The sequence below is a fragment of the Prionailurus viverrinus genome, unplaced genomic scaffold (assembly GCF_022837055.1).
Source record: "Prionailurus viverrinus isolate Anna unplaced genomic scaffold, UM_Priviv_1.0 scaffold_35, whole genome shotgun sequence".
Taxonomy (NCBI): Eukaryota; Metazoa; Chordata; class Mammalia; order Carnivora; family Felidae; genus Prionailurus; species Prionailurus viverrinus.
The window spans coordinates 2370762-2390259 of NW_025927605.1; the positions used below are offsets into that span (position 1 = coordinate 2370762).

The 19498-nt window shown below is 57.0% G+C and overlaps 2 protein-coding genes across 2 annotated transcripts; one reads left to right on the plus strand and one right to left on the minus strand.

The window, feature by feature from the left end:
* Positions 1 to 141: 141 nt before the first annotated feature.
* Positions 142 to 15950, minus strand: CNTNAP1 (contactin associated protein 1). Its single transcript, XM_047845561.1, has 24 exons — positions 15114 to 15950; positions 14131 to 14232; positions 13857 to 14050; positions 13251 to 13398; positions 12970 to 13173; positions 12155 to 12339; positions 11445 to 11588; positions 10510 to 10771; positions 9895 to 10044; positions 9465 to 9636; positions 8909 to 9015; positions 8643 to 8762; positions 8086 to 8289; positions 7732 to 7888; positions 7521 to 7648; positions 7026 to 7211; positions 6335 to 6556; positions 5839 to 6078; positions 4004 to 4357; positions 3260 to 3387; positions 2716 to 2809; positions 2272 to 2517; positions 2116 to 2163; positions 142 to 1489 (listed from the first exon to the last, which is right to left on the minus strand). The coding sequence occupies exons 1-24, from the start codon at positions 15175 to 15177 to the stop codon at positions 1209 to 1211; spliced, it is 4140 nt and encodes a 1379-aa protein (XP_047701517.1). The 5' UTR covers positions 15178 to 15950; the 3' UTR covers positions 142 to 1208.
* Positions 15951 to 16011: 61 nt separating this feature from the next.
* Positions 16012 to 18270, plus strand: CCR10 (C-C motif chemokine receptor 10). Its single transcript, XM_047845569.1, has 2 exons — positions 16012 to 16063; positions 16890 to 18270. The coding sequence occupies exons 1-2, from the start codon at positions 16040 to 16042 to the stop codon at positions 17955 to 17957; spliced, it is 1092 nt and encodes a 363-aa protein (XP_047701525.1). The 5' UTR covers positions 16012 to 16039; the 3' UTR covers positions 17958 to 18270.
* The last annotated feature ends 1228 nt before the right edge of the window (positions 18271 to 19498 follow it).

Here is a 19498-nt window from a genome sequence, read left to right on the forward strand (position 1 = left end):
GGTTGGCAAGAGCCGGTCAGGCCCGGGCAGGCGATGCAAGGATTCAGAGGATTCCCGGTGGAAATTTCTGAGCCCTCCGGCTAGTTCCCTGAAAGTCATCCCACTTACCCCCAGCCACGACGCCAGCTACCACGCACAGACTGGGGCTCTGCCACTCTGCTTTATTAGAACGGTTCTGGTTCTGCGAGCACGGCTTCAGAGTGGAGGCTGGGTCAGGCTGGCCGAGTGGCCAGCCGACCTCACGAGACTTCCAACACGGGAAAAGCAAGAACTACAGACCGTGGCACAGCACAGGACAGGACAGTCGATCAATTTTTTTCTTTTATATATAAACTGATAATTAAAAAATTAGAGTAGTATATAGAGTTTCTCTAGAGAGAGACTTTGCAACAAAAAATATATATAAAGAACATGACCTCCTGGGCAAACGAAGCAGCATCTCTGAGCGGAGGAAAGAGGGCTCCTCATGCACTGGAGAGGGGGCCAAGCCTTTGGACAGGCACCAAGGCTATTGCATATCTTGGAAGAGGGAGGAACAATAGAGGGCAGGCTAATGCACTGGCATCTGCATTATTCTCTCTACATTGCAAGTTGTTTTTATGGCTTTGGCTAAAGCATGTGAAGCAGTGGAGGTACTAAGGTGCTAAAACCGAGGCCTCTCGGTCTCCATAAAAAACAAAAAAGAGAGGATGGGGACAGCAATGAAGCCCTCCCTAACCCCCAACTGAGTGGAAGCAGATGGAAGGCATTCTGCAGGGCAGGGGGGAGGCTAGGGGATGTAATTTAGCAGCCTCCTCCCCCCATGCCCTGTGCATCCCTGCAATCCCACACATCTGTCCCTGCTGAGATTGAATACTTGAAGGGAAGCAGTTAATCTCTCTTGCACTCTGTCATTAATCCCTGGCAGCAGCTGGGACAGGGATGGCAGGGAGGGCCTGTCTCAACCCCATGGAGCTTCTCCTTTGGGGCAGGCAAACAACCAGGAGCCTGGGGAAGCGGGGACGGGGAGGGCATTGGTTTAGGCAGTGAGGCTCGGCCACTCTCTTTGGTCCCATCTGTAGCTCTGCCCACCAAACTTGGCAGGAGGGGCATCCTCTGGATGAGCAGAACCTGCTAAGAGGAGCCAAATGTCCCTGACAGGGTGGGGAGAGGCAGGAATTGGGGGACTCAGAGGAGATGGACGTGGTCCCTAAAGCCCTTTTCCTGATTCATTCAGACCTGGACTCCTCCAGGATCTGGGGGAGATTTTGGTCCCGGGAGCCAGGGGCTGGGGCTGGGGCTGGGGCTGGGGCTGGGGCTGGGGTGGAAGCCGGTGTAGGGGCTGGGGCCTGGGCAGAGCCTGAAGTAGGTAGGGGAGGTTTGCTGCCAGGGTGGTAATCATGGGTGGCCTTGGGCTCATTGGTGTGGTAGGAGCCCTTGTAGCGATGATTTTGCAGATAGAAGAGCACCAACATCCCCACCAGCCCCAGCAGCAGGAAGGCCACCAAAACTGAAAAAGGAAAAAGGAAGAGTTCAGGGCAGGTCTGAATGTATGTATGCTTTGGGCCAAAAGAATACGCGTGTGACTGGCTGCCGTTCGATCGTGTCAGGCCATTCCCAAGTGCCTGGCGGGTCTGAATTCCTGTTACCCATTTCTCACCTCTCTACGTGTTACTGCACCCCCCTTTCCTCATCCCTTAGCCATAGCCCCCTTTTAATATTTCATTTCAACTAAAAGTCTGTAGCGTCCTCAAACATTTAAAAATCTCCAGCTTGGGGGCGCCTGAGCGTCGGGCTTCGGCTTAGGTCATGATCTCAGGGTTTGTGAGTTCAAGCCCCACATCGGGCTAGCCGCTGTCAACGCGGAGCCCGCTTCGGATCCTCTGTCCCCCCCCCCCACCCCCACCCCGCCTCTCCCCCACTCGTGCTCACTCGCTCTCAAAAATAAATGAACATTAAAAAAATAATAAAAATCTCCAACTCCGTGCCATGCTACCGTCAGCACAGCCCGGCTCATCCTTGTTTGCACCACCCCGCACTGAGTGCCTTCGCCACCCCTCAGCCCTGGGGATACGGGGAAGGGAATGCTGACCGAGGGTAGAATTAGGAGGTCAGGGTAGTGATCACGCTACTCACAGCCTAAAAGTATGGCAACCCATCCCTCGTCGTGGTAGTACGGGAAGTCTGGAGAGGAGAGAGCGCCGGTTAGGAGAAACCCCCTCCTTGTAAAGAATCGTTTCCCTTCCCTGCCGTCCCTCACTGCCCTCCCTCCTCCATGTGCCCTGGACGTACCCGGGGGCAGATACCAGGGGTCCAGCTCAGGCGGCACCTCTGAGAAAAGACGGGGCATGGCTCCGCAGTTAGATTCCGACAGGTCTCCCTGAACTCGGAGGGCCTCAGCTAGCTCGGCGGTCATGGGTCGAGGGGTTCGGAAGTGGGTCTTGAGAGGGGCCACGTTGTTGAATCGAACACCAGACAGGCAGCCCGAGAAACCCGGTGTGTTGTAGCGCTGGATCTCCGGGTCAATTACTCCCGTCTCTGAGGGAGAGGCCGGCCCAGAAGGAGAGGGGCTGGGACCACCCATAGCCTGGCCCCTCTCACCCATCTCGCCGTCTCCAGGGCTCCTGCGCCTTGTTATCGCCGCCTTCCCAGCCCTTCCCAGGTCCCTCGCTCTCTAGGCTCCGGGGGCCTCACCCGTAACTCCTTAGCCCAAACATGATGGCACCCATGCCTCACCCATCACACGCCCTAGATACAAGGCCTTGGGTGAGTCCAGCTGGCTGTCCACCAACAGTGAGAACTTCTGTTCCGTCAGTGGGAAGTAGTCCACCTGAGGGGGAGGGAGAGGAGCTGAGGGAGGGAGAACCAGAGGCCGACGAGGCCGAGACCACGCAGGAAGTCCTGTTCTGTCCACACTGGTGGTGAGTCCCGGCCCAGTCCTGGCTGGACAACCCCTGGGCCCGGATGAAGGATTTCATATTAAAAACCCAACGGCCTCGTTCTGAGCCGTCTTTGAAGCTACCAGTGGCTTGACTTTGTGGAAAACCCCTTTACTTTCTGAGCCCATTTACCGATTTATAAAGCAGACGTGATAAGAACTCCTGCCCACCCGAACCACCTCCCGGAGTTGTGAGGGTTGCATGAGGTAATACCCATGAGAATCCTCTCTACATTGCGATGTGCTCTACTCATGCTAACTCTTTGACATTTTCCTGGGCACCATCACGAGGTTACGATCTGAGTTGGCTCACCTCCCTCGTCCACCTCCCTCCACACGCACCTGGATGAAGAGGTTGCGGTAGACCCGGGTGATGTTGACGCTGTGTGGCTGGCCGTCTGTGACCGGCTTCGTGGTCAGCTGGTACACGTAGGGGCTGGTGCCCAGCTGATACCGCAGCTGCAGGGTCCCTGTGGGATGGGGAGGACAGAGGGAGTCTCCTCTTGGCTCCCACAGCCCCCATCTTTTTTTTTAAATTATTTAAATGTTTATTTATTTTTAATTTTTTTATGTTTATTTTGGAGACAGAAACAGAGCATGAGCAGGACAGGGGCAGAGAGAGAGGGAGACACAGAATCGGAAGCAGGCTCCAGGCTCCGAACTATCAGCACAGAGCCCGACATGGGGCTCGAACCCACCAACCATGCGGTCATGACCTGAACCGAAGTCGGATGCTTAACCGACTGAGCCACCCAGGCGCCCCAATGTTTGTTTATTTTTGAGAGAGAGAGAGAGAGAGAGACAGAGCATGTGCAGGAGAGGGGCAGAGAGAAAGGGAGACACAGAATCAGAAGCAGGCTTTAGGCTCTGAGCTGTCAGCACAGAGCCCGACCCCGGGATCAAACTCACGAACCATGAGATGGTGAGCTGCGCCAAAGTCTGATGCTTAACAGACTGGGCCACCCAGGCGCCCCAGCCCCCATCTTCTGAGAATGCTTGGGTCCTTCTACTAGTGAACCAACAGTCGTGAAAGTGAAGGGCGCCCTGCACGCAGAGGGAGCCGAGGGGCAGCCTATGCGAGCTTACCATCTTCCTTGATGAGCACGGCCATGTAGTCCCGCACAAAGGAGCTGACGTAGAGCAGGACCGCAGGGGCGGAGTCAGTGCTGAAGCTGAAGGACACCTCCTCACCGGTGACATTGTAGACAGGCCCACGGTAACCGGGCACGGGCCGGCCGGGCCGGGGGTAGTCCGGCAGACGGTAGCCAGGGCCATGGTAGCCAGGCACGTAGCCAGGGGTGTCATAGCCGGGGATGTAGCCAGGCTCGTAGCCGGGCACCGGCCGGCTGAGCATGTGGGAGAACTCCCGGGCGGCCGAGCGCAGCGCTGACTGGAGGTTGTAGCGCATCCAGGTGCCGGGCTCAAAGAAACCTCCGATATCTGAAGGCGGAGGGTTATGAGGTCAGGGATTCAGACACTACGCCATCTGCACACCCACCCTGGAACTTGCCCTCGAACCACAGCACACTGTCAGAACTTCACTCTTCTGTCCCCTTGAGCCTCTATGTCACAGAAGGGAAATCTCAAAACTGTGAGAGGGGCGCCTGGGTGGCGCAGTCGGTTGAGCGTCCGACTTCGGCCAGGTCACGATCTCGCGGTCCGTGAGTTCGAGCCCCGCGTCGGGCTCTGGGCTGATGGCTCAGAGCCTGGAGCCTGTTTCCGATTCTGTGTCTCCCTCTCTCTCTGCCCCTCCCCCGTTCATGCTCTGTCTCTCTCTGTCCCAAAAATAAATAAACGTTGAAAAAAAACAAAAAAAAAAACAAAAAACTGTGAGAAATGGGAAAGATCATCTAACGCAACCCCTGCATTTTACAGATGGGGAAACTGAGGCACAGGAATGGCTAGTGACTTCTGTAAGGGCAAGCAGTCTATGGAGAGCCAAGATTAGAATCAAGGTATCATGGGGCACCTGGGTGGCTCGGTAGGTTAAACGTCCAACTTTGGCTCAGGTCATGATCTCACAGTTTGTGCATTCGAGCCCCACATCAGGCTCTGTGCTGACAGCTCAGAGCCTGGAGCCTGCTTCGGATTCTGTGTCTCCCTTTCTCTCTGCCCCTCCCCTGCTCACATTCTGTCCCTCTCAAAAATAAATAAACATAAAAAAAAAGAAAAAAAAAAAAAGAATTGAGGTATCATGACCCCATCTGGTACACTCGCCACCACTCACACTTACTTTTTTTTTTTAAGTTTATTTATTTATTTTTAAGTAATCGCTACACCCAGCGTGAGGCTCAAACTCACAACCCCAAGATCAAGAGTCGAATGCTCTTCCACCTGAGCCAGCCAGGCGGCCCACTACTCACACTTCCAAACTGAGACCAAAGGTCCTCAGCTGACCGGAGTTCCTGTGTCTTCCTGCACCACCAGACATCTCTCACCGTTAACCTACCTGCGCGTGCATCCTCCTAGACCAGCCTTAGGAAGGATGCAGTCTGGGTGTATGTGCAGAATCTTGCTATGGTGAATGTCAAGGCTTGCCTTAACCAAGAGCCAGACTGTAGACATGTTTTAGGAGCACAGGAAATGGCCAAGGAGGGCATCGCGCAGCCTGAGGTGACTATGCTTGCAAGAGGGGTAACCTGCGGTAACTTAGTGACAGTGGGAAGATGGGGAAGTTATTTGCTTGTTGCTTTTAAGTTCTTTTAGTACCAGCTAGCTGAACCATCCCTTCTTGGCCCCACTTTATGACTTGGAGTCATCCAGGATCTTCAGCTGCCTGACGCCCCGGATGAGAGCTCAGGAACCCAGGGACAACTCTAGTTTTCCCTGTCGCTGACTCTGCTCTCTCCGTCCTTCCCTGCCCTCCCTATGTCCCGTTGTGCCCTGTGGCTCCCTAGTCTCGCACAAGCAGCCGCACTGACCGTGGTTGCAGTATGGCCCGTCAAAAGCCGTGAGGTCACAGTCACACGTGTAGTAGCTGTAACGCTCCACACAGCGGCCTCCGTGGAAACAGGGGAACCGGGGGTGGGCGCAATGGCCTGTGCAGTTGGGTGAGGTACCCTCCGAGGCGTTGGCACGGCCTTCCAGGTTTAGAGTCACTCCATTCAGACGCATAGCCCTCAAGCAACCCACGAAGGGGCGCCTCTTAAGCTCTGCAGATCCTGAGAAGGGTGGGCAGGTCAAAAAAAGGGTGTCAAGCCAGAGACAGGGATAAGTACTGGGGTCTGGAAGGGAGCCAAGGGGAATGTAATAATAGGATAAAGTCCATGGCCTAGAGAGGAAAGGTGAGCCTTTGGGTCACGCTGCAGCAGAGGGGATCAGGATCTAAGACATGGGGCTCCTGGAAACAAGGAGAACGGTTGGGAGGGGGTGGGAAGGTAAAGGAAGCTTCAGACCCGCCTCGGGGCTGCTTCTTACCAACATAAAGGGGCTGGTCGTACTCCAGCCAGATGTAGGTCTGCAGGGGCATAGGCCGCAGCACCCAAGGCCGGTGATCAACACGGAGCCGGGCCTGCTTCACATTGATCTCCGCCCGGACCAGGTGCCACTCATCGTCGTTGAATTCAAAGTCATCGGAGTGTACGGTCAGGTTCTCATCCCCATTGCCCACGTCAAAGGCGAAGACCACATCCCGGGACGCTGGACAATGCAGTGGGGTGGGGAGAAAGGACTCAGACCTCACAGATCCCTTACCCCAGACCACCTCTCTTCTTCACTCTCTGGAGCTCCTTGAATGTCCCTCCAATTTGTCTACGGCCCGGGGCCAAAACCCATAAACTCCTTGAAACCTTACACCCCTGGTTTCTGAGTTCCTTACACCCCCATTTCTGAGCTTAGAAGCATAGTTAGTCATGCCGGAAACCCCTCAGGAGTCCAGCTGCCTTATTCACAAGGGCCCTAAGGCCCCGAGAGGTGAAGACAGTGCCTAAGTTCACAAAGCCAGCTACCAAAACAGAGCTTGGTCTGGGCCCTACAGTTATCTAAAGCCCTTTCCATGATGCCTTTCGAGGGGCATCTGCCCTTGTCCCTTCCCCCAGCCTCTGACTACCCCATATCCCCCCTGAGATCTTCATCTAGCCCACATCCCTCCTGATGTCTGCCTGCTCACTGTTGAGTTCCACCCGCACGTAAGGTCGGCGCCACTGGCAGTAAGGGCCCCCCATGTTCTCTAGGAAGACTCCTGAGGGAGCCGAGGTCCTGAAGTAGAAGGAGACATCAAGGCTGTGGTTGGCACGGATGGGGGGAAAGCGCAGAGCAGCCCCAGTGTGGAAGGAGATGGTGTTCCAGGAATTTCCTATAAAACCAGAAGGAGGAAGGCTGGATCAGGGAGGTTGGAGAGTAGAGCAGGGAGCCTTGGGTGGTGTGGGAGAAGGTAGGGCAAAAGGGGACAGCTAGGGGTGTCCAAGGTGGGGGCAGGGGGGGAGAAACTGGTATAGCAAAAGAGAATAAGGTACAGGGGAACCACACAGAAGGGGGTCATATCACAGCAGGAGCTGGGTGTCTGGCAGTATGTCCTAGAGACCCACAGTGGGCCAGGTGTCCTAAATTTTGGAAACTGGAGAGCCAAGCCCGGGAGGGCACACAAAAGGGGTCTGCCACTCACGATCGCCGTAGCAGCGCAGAGGCCTCAGGAAGAACTGGGCCTCAGAATTGGAGCGGTTCGTATCCCCCACCACCACCTGAGTGACGGGCAAATGGTCCACAAAGGTCAGCAGTCCCTTGTCGGTTCTCCTGTGGGGGCAGGATGCAGTGGTTCAGCCCCTGCTGCTCCGCTGCCCCTGGAATCCTGAATGCCCTGTCCCTTCGCCCCTCACCACTGGGGCTGGTCAGCATCACAGTTACAGTGCAGAGCGGGGTCCACACAGCTCCGGTCCAGACCGCAGGCACAGCGCTGGATCCCAGGCTGTGAGCCTCCCCAGTAGAAGTGCTGCTCCTCATTTCGGCCAATCCAAAAGCTGTAGGGGTAGCCTCCTGGGGAAGACGTGCAGGCAGTTTCCAGGCCCCATCCCTCCATTAGCCCCTGGGTTCCTCTCTCGCCTTTCCAAGCAGCCCCGATCCTCGCTTGAATGTTCGAGGGCTCTAGCTGAAACTTCTGGTTCTCTCCTCCCAAGTCCCCATGGGTCGCTCCCCCAGCTCTGCACCTCACCCTCGGTGACCCTGGCCCTCACCAGCAGTGTTGAGCAGCCGGGAATTGTAGCAGGAGAACTCGATCCACTGTTCACAGTGCTGGGAAGCATTGGCCAGGGCACTGACTTCCTCCCAGGATGCATTCCAGTACTGGATGGCCCCCAGGAATGGCCGCTCCATGCTAGAACCTGTCACCCGAGTTGTCCACAGCCTGTCATGCCGCACAACTGTCCATGCCCGGTTCTCTGGGGGAGGGGAATGGACAGAGCTTTGGCTCAAGATGGGCATTCTCTACCCATCTCCCTACCTCCACCACTGCTGCTGCTAGTCAGAGCCAATAAATGTGACCAGCAGCTCCGTTCCAGCCCACTGTCGGCTGGAAATGTGACAGCTGGACAGCTGGAATGGATCAGGAAGCTGGAATTTATCAGCAAGGCTAGATTACAAATTCCTGAGTGTCCCCTTTCCCCTCTGCCATCCTTTACCCCTACCACAGTTTGATCTTGCTGGCCCCTGTCCCCCCTTCAACCCCCTGTTTTCCCCACGCCCCCACACAGCCTTGTCAGCTGCCCCTTCACCACTCATCAGAGCCACTTACCTCGGATATCACAGTACACTACAAATGGCTTCAGGGGACCACTGCCATCAGGATCAATGGTGAAGTTTCCAGAAGTTTTCCCACTGAGCCGATAAGCCTCACAAGATTCCTTATACAGAGCTGGTAGGTCGGGGGGTGGGCAAAGGGCATTTATGGGGTCAGAGGGCTAGGAGTGCCAGTCCTACCGTCTCCAGCAGCCTCATGATCCCCAGCAACCTCTTGGCCTCCCCTGCCCCGGAGTCTCCCCCATCCCCCACTGCGCTTACGTTGGTGGCAGGTCTCCCCCTTGTAGCCTGTCAGTTCACAATAGCAGATGAAGTCATCCCAGGACTGGTAGCAGCGTCCGTCATGCTCACACATGTTAGGGCTACACCTAGGGAAGAGGGCCAGCACCAAGGGCAGGCGCCTTACTGTGAGTGTGAGAATGGGGTCTGATCCCTACAAGCTTCACTCCAGGCTCCTGAGAGCACCAGAACCAGCCTTGTAGAAGCCTAAGTGCTGGTGCATGAGTCCTTGGGGCTCAAGGATTCTTCACCCTCTACTGGCCCCCTCTCCCACCACCCCCCTCCAGAAGAAAACCCCCTAGGGCCAAGAACAGATGCTTCATTTCCATTCTGAGCTTGTGTCACTTTAATGGAAGGATTAGGTAAAGCAGGACAAGAGGTTAAGATAACAAGTCAAGGAGGAAACATCTCCAGGTGGGAGACTGAGGACCTGGGACCAGGAGAAGGGAGATTATTGAGAATGGCCACTCCCATGGGGAGACTACAGAAGGGGGCTTTGCAGGGGTCACCTCTTGTAGGGAGAGGGGCTTCTGGATACCTATCAGTGATGCCACATGTGTCAAAGAGGACCTCAGCATAGTATCCAAGCCGCCGGCCCTCCACCAGAGTCAGGTTGACCAGTTGACCATCCACCTTGAGCAGCTCCATGCAGCCATGGAACGCCGTCTGGTTGGAGTGGCATCCCGATCGACTGGCTGGTTTGGGACAACCTGGAGCAACCACCCCTGTGAGGCCCTCCCCAGGGGAGACCCCAGAGACCCTCCCCCAGGGAGATGCCAAGGGAAAGCCAGACATGAAGGAAGGAAGGGGGCCAATAGACAATGGCAATGGCCTTCCAGTCTCCAAGGCACCAGAGGGAAAAGAGGGATTTATCCCCACAAAACGCTCCATGTAGCCCCATCTGAGGGGACTTTGGTGGGGCCTTCCCACCCAGAGATAGGAGTCTGGCCAGGTTGGCTCCCACTTACCCCCAAAGAAGTATGAGGTGCCAGTCCGGATCAGCAGTGGGTATGAGACCCTGACCTCTGCCCCCTCCACATCATCAATGCTGATGACTGCATGGTTCTCCTGTGCTGCAAAATTCACCTCGTGCCAAAAGCCATCATTCAGGCGGTACCCTGGATGGGAGAAGAGGATGGTGTGGCTGAGGGAAGCTCCAAACTCTGAGAGAAGTGTCTTTAGTGGGGAAGCAACAACCCCACTCTGTGCCTATGTGCCCTCCATTATTAACACTTATCACACTGAGTGTGACATTTTTGAATGTCTGTCTTCACTAACCCTAGCAGCTGATGCAGTCTGTAAAGTTGTAAATGAATTAACAAACAACTCCCAAGCCTCCCCTGGAACTAGAGGGTACCAGGACTCTCAGCTTTCCTGCTTCTCCCAGCACCCTTAGCTCCTCAGATCTGACTCCCTGCCACCATCCACTCCCACCTTCTTCCAGGGCCCAGGGTCCTCCAGCTCTGCTCCCGTCCCTCCCTCACCCCTCTCCAAGAAGCAAAGTCCTCCGTGCCGGCCCACACTCGCCCCTCCTCTGCCCTCCTCTGGCCTCCTGGCGCCTCCCCCCACCCTCTGCCCCTCACCAGCGGCAAACTGAAGCTTCTTTCGGCCAGTCTGCGCGATGGACACGTTGACCTGCCCTTCACTGAGCATCAGCTCCACGTGGCCCAGCCCGTCCCCCAGGCGGGAGAAAAGTAGCAGCCCTGTGAGATCCCAGGTGCGGAAGCGAAAGGAGACTGCCAAGCGGCCACGGCGCGGGAAGCCAGGCACTTGCACGAAGTTGTGAGGCCCTCCGAAGTTGATGGGGTGAGGAACCGGGTCCAGGCAACGGAAGGCCACCTTACCCTGAGGGCGAAAGTAAGGATCCATCAGCACCGGAGAGAATGGAAGACATCTGCCTCTGCTGGGATTCAATTTTCATACTGGTCTAAGACCCTTCTGAGGCACTCCCTCGCAGTGTGTGGGGGAAGGGAGGGGGTAAGACCTCACCCCCCACAAACAGATCCAGCTGTGGAGGGGGGCGGAGTTTCCAACCAAGTCTGCCCTCAAGGCTCTCCATTGGCTAACGATGATCTACGCCGTCTCCAGGGGGACCACCTCCTTCCCTTCCTTCCAGCTTGGAGAGGCAATTTCCTGCTGGCTTCCAGGCAGCGACATTAGAATGCCCGCTGCAGAGTTGGGGTGTGGGGTCACACCAAAACAGCCCTGGGTTCAAGTCCCTATTCAACCACTGCACAACTGTGTGATCTCTGGCCAAGCCACTCCGGTCTCTGCACTTGTTTTTCCTCAAGCATTAATTGAGGATGTGGTTGGGCCAGACCACAGCTTCATAACTGGGGGTTAGGGAGGGGTGGCCTTTCACCTCCTGTGAGTCGGTGATGCCCCCACTTGAGGATGTGGCAGGGGAGAGAGGGATCCTCGGCTTTTATCTGATTCTCAAGATCTCTTCCTGCTCCACCTCTTTGCTTTCCAAGCAGCTTTGATGTCCCGTCCTCCCTGATCCCCCCTGCCCACTGGCCTCAAAGGTGATCCTCGAATGGCGCCGCACGGCCAGGTCTGCGATGTTGACTCGGTTGAAGATTATGTTTTCTATGCAGCCGCGGAAATTATGACGATAGGCAAGGTTCTTCTGCGCAGCGCCCACTAGACCCCCGATGAACATCTGCGGGGCAGGGTGGGGGTGGTGAGGCTCCCTGGGTGTGTGAGCCTGTGCCCATGCTCTTCCGCCCCACACTTTCTCAGGCTCTGGGCCTGGCTTTATAGAAGACTGGAAATATCCATTTCCCCAGTATCATCAGTATTAAAGCTGGAAGTTCGCTGGGCTTCCCCAGACTTGGGTTCTAGCCCTGACTCTGCCACAAATTGGCTGCGTGCCCTTGAGTAAGTCAATTAACCTGTCTGGGATTCTTTATCTGCAGATCCAAACCACGGTCTTTACCAACTCCACAGAGTTAAGCAATCCAATGGGGCAATTTTCTCATCTTGCCTGATCCCCCAAACCCAGATTTTCAATTCCCATGTCAGTAGTTCTGGGGTTGTGCCCAGGAAATCTGCCTTTTAACAGCAACAACAGTGACAAAAACCTAGGCCTACGGGCCGCAGGTCTGCCAAGAGCTGCTAGGATATTCAAGAACCAGAAAGCAAGGTCCTACCTCTGGTGGAGAAAAGTCCTGTCCCCCCACTGACCCATCCAGCACCCCACTCAACTGAATGAACCACTCTGCTCACCTCGTTGTCCAGGTTCAGTCTCTCAAAGTCTCCATTGAGCACAAATCGCTGCACGTAGCCATCCAGGGTGAGATTTGCTTCTCGGCCAAATCGGTCCACACGAACGTAATGCCAGTGTTGATCATTGAGGACGCCACCAGCACTCACTGTGGTGTGACCGGGCCTTGGCTGGATAGGGCTGCTGCCTGGGGGGGCGGGGGGGAGGGGGGAGGGAGGGAGAGCAGGGTCAGACCTACAACCTGGAGAACCCCCAGGTGGAGATGCTTAGCCCCCAGGTGAAGCAGCATCCAGGAGCACAGAGAGTTTGCACAGGGCCCAGGGCAGCCAGGGAGGGTGGGCATATAGAGACTGGACTTTAGCTTGGGATGGAGCGGTGGCCATTGGCGAATATGTGACTTAGGGTAAGTCATTTAACTTCTCTGAGCCTTTGTTTTCCAATCAGTAAAACTTGGCGCATGATCGCTGCTTCTCCCTCATCATATGGATGTTATAAAGGCTAATGAGATACAAAATAACAACTCTTTGGGTTTATATGTATATGCACTTGTAGTATATATAAGGTTTCTACAATGAAGAAACTGGGTTAAGTGCCTTGTTCAAGGTCGCCCCACGGGTAGTGGAGCTGAGACTGGAATCCAGATCTGCTGACTGGGAGTCCAGTGTTTTGCTAGCGCCAAATTCTACACGAAGAAGGCGGGTTGATCCAAACAGTAAGGAAAGGCCAGATCGGGAGTGGGCGCGGCTTCGCGTAGGCGGTGCAGCGAGGGGCGTGGCAGCAGAGCCTCCGGGGTCGCACCCCGGGTGGCTGAACTCACCCAGGCTCATGTGCAGCAGCAAGTGCGCCCCCTGCAGCTCCAATGTCACGTAGTCGCCCTGGACGCCCTCCGCGTGCAGCAGGAGCCCGTCCTTCTCTTCCGTCTTGAAGCTGAAGGCGAACACATCCCAAAGGCTCCGGCTGACCCCTCGCGGGAAGCGGTATGAGATGGCATCGTCGCCGTCGAAATAGAGCACGTCGGACTCTGCGCAAAGGACAGTAGGTGGGCCGAGGACCGGGAAGACTCTCCCAGGAGCTCCGCCACGGCCTCCGCATCCTTACTGTAAGGGCAGCCGTAGAGGCCGAGCCTCAGGCCGATCTTGCCGCGCGGGTTCCAAGCCAGTGGCACGATGCGGATGTAGCGCGCGGTGAAGTGATAGTGCAGGTCGTGGCGCACTACCGCGGACTCGTTCACGTTACCGAAAAAGGTCTGAGGGAGAAGGCGAGAGGAGAGACCAGGTCCCCACTTTCTACTTCGTTTCTGCACAGCCTCCCAGCCCACAGCTGCCACACCCAGCCAATCTAGACTTCCAGAAAGCAAACTCTCCTTGATTTCCTCGGCCCTCATGGCTTTAGGAAAACAGGTGCCTTAGCGTAAAATGTCCTCTCCCACCATCCTATTATTTCCTCAGAGCCCAACTCAGACGTCACCTCCTTCAAGAAGCTCTCCCAGATTTTACCCTAAAGTATGTTAAACCCTGTCATCTGAGAATGTCTCGCACACACGGCGAACTGACCGTCCCTATGAACTGAACCCCCTGATTGGAAGTCACTGCTCCTCATCTGTGTCCACACCACCTCCTCCTCCACTTCCCCCAAGCTAGTGCCCAGCCCAGGTTGCAGAGTTGAGGAGGTTCTCCAAGTGTGTGCACAGGGGGCCTGGAATACCGCGTTGTGCCCTTGCTGGTAGAACGGCGTCCAGCTATCCACTCGGTCCCCGTAGAGCAGCATGTAACGCGTGACCCAGTCCCACGAGTTAAATGAGCCCTGGGTGGCCACAGCTCGGATCCGGTGCTTCTTCATTAAGTCGATCTGGAGCCAAGGATTCGGGTCCCCAATTCGGGGAGACCATCCGCTTATGCCTATAGAAGAGGCAAGGGCTTTCACCCCCGGCTCTCCCTTCATCCCTAGCCACCACGCCTTGGGGCGGAGCCTCACTCACCGTGCAGCCGGGCAAACCGAGGCGCAGTGAAGAGCCCGTAGTAGGAGGAGGCGCCCAAGGAGCGTGCGTACAGAGGCCCGACCAGCTCCTCGTCACAGCCGTCTGGGTTGGGGGAACGGACATTTTGATCAGGGCGACCCCTCCCAGGTCCTTCCAAAGGCCGCGCACACAGAGCGACTGGAGTTCCTCCTTCTCTGTCCCCCAGCGGCCAGCCCAGCCCTAACTTAAGCCATCTACCCAATCTGGGCTGCAGCAACAGCTGCACACTCCGGGGAGGCTGCCTTCTCCTCCTTGGGGGGTTCATTAAGCCAGACCTTCCCTAGCTCTGTGACTGCTCTGGTACCAGCCCAGGCTTAGTACTCTCCCAAACACAACCCCAAGCCTCAGCATCTTATAGAACCTGAGTCAGCCCAAGGCACCAATCCAGCCCCAGCCTTATCATCAATCCCACTCATCAGCACCCCCAACCCTCACCAACCCCAATCCAGGCCTTGGTCCCAACCCCTGCCAGTCCTACCAGCAACACCAGCTCCATGTCCAACCTCAGCATCAATCAGGGTCACCAACTCCTGCTTGGATCTCAGCCTCAAAATCCACCCCAGCCCCAAACCCTAGCCCCTGGGCCAGCTCCAAGCCCAGCCTCAGCCCCTAACAAAACCTTAACCCTGGCCGGGTCACCAGTACCACCCTTATCTCCAACCCTCAAACCCAGGACCAACTTCCGCTTGGATCCCAGTCCCAAATCCCCACCCCGGGCCGACTCGAGCCTCGGCTCCTCCGAGCCCAGCACCACCCCGGGAGCGCGCGCCAGCCTCGGAGCTGCATTGCGGAGCGCGGGGGAGAGGCAGGAAAGGATGGGAATGAGCGAGCGCGCGCCGGCCGGGAAGGGACCCGCGACCACCTAGCCGCAATGCGGCTAGACCCGCCCTGCAGGCTTTGGACTCCCCGGCCCAACCCTGCTTGCACCTGCGCCCGGCACTCACAGTAGCCCCAGCCCTGGGTTCCTGAGACCGCGGCAAGCAGGATACAGAAGAGCCGGAGACACATGGTGCAGGGCTGATGGGTCTCAGCGGCCGCCTCCCAGTGCCCGGTTCCGGGTAGGGCTCCAGTTCCAGCTTGGGCTCCCCAATCTCCTTCTGGGGTTCGCAGCGGATCGCCGTCTCTTCTCCTAACCCACTCCTCGCTCTGTCCTCTCTCTCCCCCAACCCTTCTCCCTTCTCTCTGTCGTTCCTGGTTCTCCGCTGGTCTCTCTCTCCTTCCCACCCTCTCTCCTCTCACCTCCCCCCTTCCCCAGCCTCTCTCTCCCGGCACGCGCCGCTTTCCCGGACCCCGCGCAAGCGCGCGCCTCAGCCCTGCTGCGAAAGGGCGGGGGTAGAGAGCCTCCAGACGCTGGGAAATACCCTGAATAACCCGAGGCTGGCAGGGACTGTGGCCGCAGAGATGGGGGAAGGAAGGCTAGGGCCAGCCGAGAGGTCCTCAAAAATCCCAGAAAAGCGGGGGGGGGGGGGGGGGGCTACCTGGAGATGGGAGATAAGTAAAAGAATCTAACATTTTCTGAAGGCAAATTGTGCCCCCAAACACCCGTGCTAGGCACTCTCATTACCCTGTCAACTCAGCATTTTTACCTTACTCCACTTTACAGATGAAAAGCCTGAGGCTCAAAGAGGTAAACATACTCAAGATCACACAAGTAGCTAGCAAATGATATTCCAAAAACCCCTTCTTTTTCTACTGGCAGGGTAAAAAAGAAAAAAAAAAATAGAGGGTGGAATGGGAAAGTTAGGTAAAAAGGGCTCACAGACCCTATCCCCACCGCCCTCTTGGCCCCTCTCCCCGCCCCTTCCTTCCTGTCCCACTAGCTTAACTTCTCTCCCTAGTGGCTATACCTCAGAAACCCGTGTAGCCAGAGATGGGGACGGAGCCTGCAGAACAGGTGGGAGTGGGGGCAGGGAGGAAGGGTTATAGAGAGGGAGGATAAGGCAAAGGGATGGGATTCCCCACTTGGTAACAAGCTTCTACCATGCTATGACCTATCCAGGATGCCTGGAGCCATCTGGGATCAGGACCTTCCAGATAGATGGGGCTGGTGGTGTGAGGCTGGGGGTGGGGGATGAGACTGGACTGAGGGGAATTGTGAGCTGAACCTCGAGGTCCCAGGTTGCAACCGAGACCGGAAAACCTGAGGTCCAACCCTTGAGACCCCCCCGCCTTGCCATGAGTCATTCAGTGTACCTGTACTGGAGGTAGAGATGGGGCAGGGAGGGGAGAAAGGAAAAAAGACATTAGAAACCCTCTCCACACCATGCCTGGAGTCCAGGGACCAGCCCTGAGGCAAAGCCTGAATGTAGGTGTTCTTCCAGGAGAGGGCGCTGCAAACAGAACCGAATCCCCAAGATCTATTAGTGACAGAAACCTTGGCTCATGGAGAGCCCAGGTGCTTCACATCCATTACCTCTTCCTTATTTCAAACAACTCTGCCGCTTGGGCTGGTCAGGGTTTCTAATCTCAACATTACATATTAGGCAACTGAGATACAGACAGGTCAAGGTCAGCCAGGAAGCTGCATGCAGAGGCAGGAGGGGTGCAGTGGAAGCCAAGACCTGTTGGGAGGGCGTGCTAGGAAGAGTTTGGAGAAGAGTTTGTATCTTCTCCCTCTGCACCACGGTCACAGAAGCTCCCAGCTTGGAAGGTATGTGTGGGAAGGGGAGGTGTGTGGGAGGTGTCTCATAAGGTCTCTCCTCTCATTTTGACCTCCCCAGGTCTCCTGGAGCCCCTACTCTGGGTATGATGAGGAGGCATACTCGGCTGAGCCATTGCCAGAACTCTGCTACAAGGCGGATGTCCAGGCTTTCAGTCGGGCCTTCCAACCCAGTGTCTCCCTGGCAGTGGCTGCACTGGGTCTGGCCGGCAATGGCCTGGTCCTGGCCACCCACCTGGCAGCCCGACGTGCTGTCCGTTCGCCCACTTCTGCCCACCTGCTCCAGCTGGCCCTGGCCGACCTTCTGCTGGCCCTAACCCTGCCCTTCGCCGCAGCCGGGGCTCTGCAGGGCTGGAGTCTGGGAAGTGCCACCTGCCGCGCCATCTCGGGCCTCTACTCAGCCTCCTTCCACGCTGGCTTCCTCTTCCTGGCCTGTATCAGCGCCGACCGCTATGTGGCCATCGCGCGGGCCCTCCCCGCTGGACCGAGGCCCTCTGCGCCAGGCCGCGCACACGTGGTCTCAGCCATCGTATGGCTGCTGTCGCTGCTTCTCGCGCTGCCTGCTCTCCTTTTCAGCCAGGATGGTCAGCGGGAAGGCCAGCGGCGCTGCCGTCTCATCTTTCCCGAGGGCCTGACGCAGACGGTGAAGGGGGCAAGCGCCGTGGCGCAGGTGGTCCTGGGCTTCGCGCTGCCGCTGGGCGTCATGGCCGCCTGCTATGCGCTCCTGGGCCGCACGCTGCTGGCCGCCAGGGGGCCCGAGCGCCGGCGTGCGCTGCGCGTCGTGGTGGCCCTGGTGGCGGCCTTCGTGGTCCTGCAGCTGCCCTACAGTCTCGCCCTGCTACTGGATACGGCCGACCTACTGGCTGCCCGCGAGCGGAGCTGCCCTGCCAGCAAGCGCAAGGATCTGGCACTGCTCGTGACCGGAGGGTTGGCCCTGGCCCGCTGCGGCCTGAACCCCGTACTCTACGCCTTTTTGGGCCTGCGATTCCGCCAGGACCTGCGGAGGCTGCTGCGGGGTGGGAGCTGCAGCCCAGGGCCTCGCCCCCGGGGGCGCTGCCCCCGCCGGCCCCGCCTCTCTTCCTGTTCGGCTCCCACTGAGACCCACAGTGTCTCCTCCTGGGACTACTAGGGCTGCGAATCGAGGGGAGAGGGCAGGCTGAGGAAATGATTCCAGGGAGGGTAGTGGGAAAGGGGAGTAGGTGGGGAGACCCTGAGAAGGAGGTAGGGACCTAAAGGAATTGCTTCTGTACTTTGCCACATTAAACTGATAACATGGAAATGAGATACAACCCAACAACTGTTACTATTTTTGAGTCACCGACTTGGAAGTGATTTGTAGCAGGGCAGAACCGGTGGGTTCCCCCTCCCCTTCAGTGCGCTTGGCTCTGAGTGGAAGGCGCTGAGAATCTGGGTGGGGGTGCAGGGCTGCTGAGCCTGCTGAAGCTCTAGGCACTGACACTCCCTCCACCTTCACCAGGTCTCTGTGAACAAGAGGTGAGGTGGGAAAGCTGCCAGGCAACGAGGGGCTGGGGTTCCTCTTAAAGTAGCATAAGGACGAGCTTTCTAACAACCACAGTGCTATCCAGTAATGGCTGCCTTATGAAGTACCGGGTTCCTGGCCTCTGGAATGTTCAGGCTAAGGCTGTTGGGGACTGTGTGTGCCTGTGCCTGGTGTGGGGGTAGGGACAATAGGCAGGAGATTTCCGTTTTGGGTGGGCTTTTGGATTAGATTACCACTTTACAGTCCCTTCTAAAGTTCTGTGGTGGAAAGAAAAAGGTTATTTAAAAAGTTGAGTCGGAGTTTTTCACCTTGGAGAAAAACCAAGGAGAGAATTCCAAATTGAAAATTTCCAGAGTCGTTATCATGGGTGTGGTGGGGGTGGGGGTGACTGCCATTCTCCATCTTCCCTGGGGACGGGGTCAGAGGAAATGCACTGAGCCTGCCGGAAAGAGAGAGGTTAGACATCGGATAGAACTTTCCTGCAAAGACCCGGGATCTAGACAGGGAAGCGGGTATATGGTTTGAATGTCTCCATCCCTAGGAAATCTCAGTGCTGGTCACTGTCATCCGGGGTGAGGACAAGACGCGGATAGATAGCCTCTAGAGACGGTCGCATTGACTCCTGGTCTTTGTTTTACACAAGCACGATAGGCAGGATGGTGTTCACGTGCGACAAGGCTCGCAGTTTAATATCCGGTCAGCAAAGCTGCCCCTACCACTCCAGCCAGGAGTCTGGGGACCCCGGGCAAGAAGGGCGGGTGTGGCAGGGAGGTCTCAAGGGAGGCGCTGGCCTGACGTCCCCGCCCTGTCCCGCCCCGCCCAGCTCAGGCTAGCCTTCCTTCCTAGAGCCTCCGGCGGCTGAGACCAAGAGCCACCTCCACTAGGGGCCAGGATCCAGGGAAGGCCCGGAGATGGCGCCGATCTCCCGAAGGTCCCACAAGCCAGTCGCTGGGGGCCAACCTGGAACCCTCCACCGGAGACCGCGGGAATCGCCGCTGAGTCAGCAACGCACGCGCGCGCCCGCGGTCGCCCTGGCCCCGCCCCGTTCGCGGCCCCGCCCCGCCCCGGCCATTTAGCGCCTCGCTTAACCCCTTCCGACTTAGAACTCCTGGCTATTCACCCCAAGAGGCCTCCACTCTTCGAAGACCACAGAATTCCCTTGAATCTTA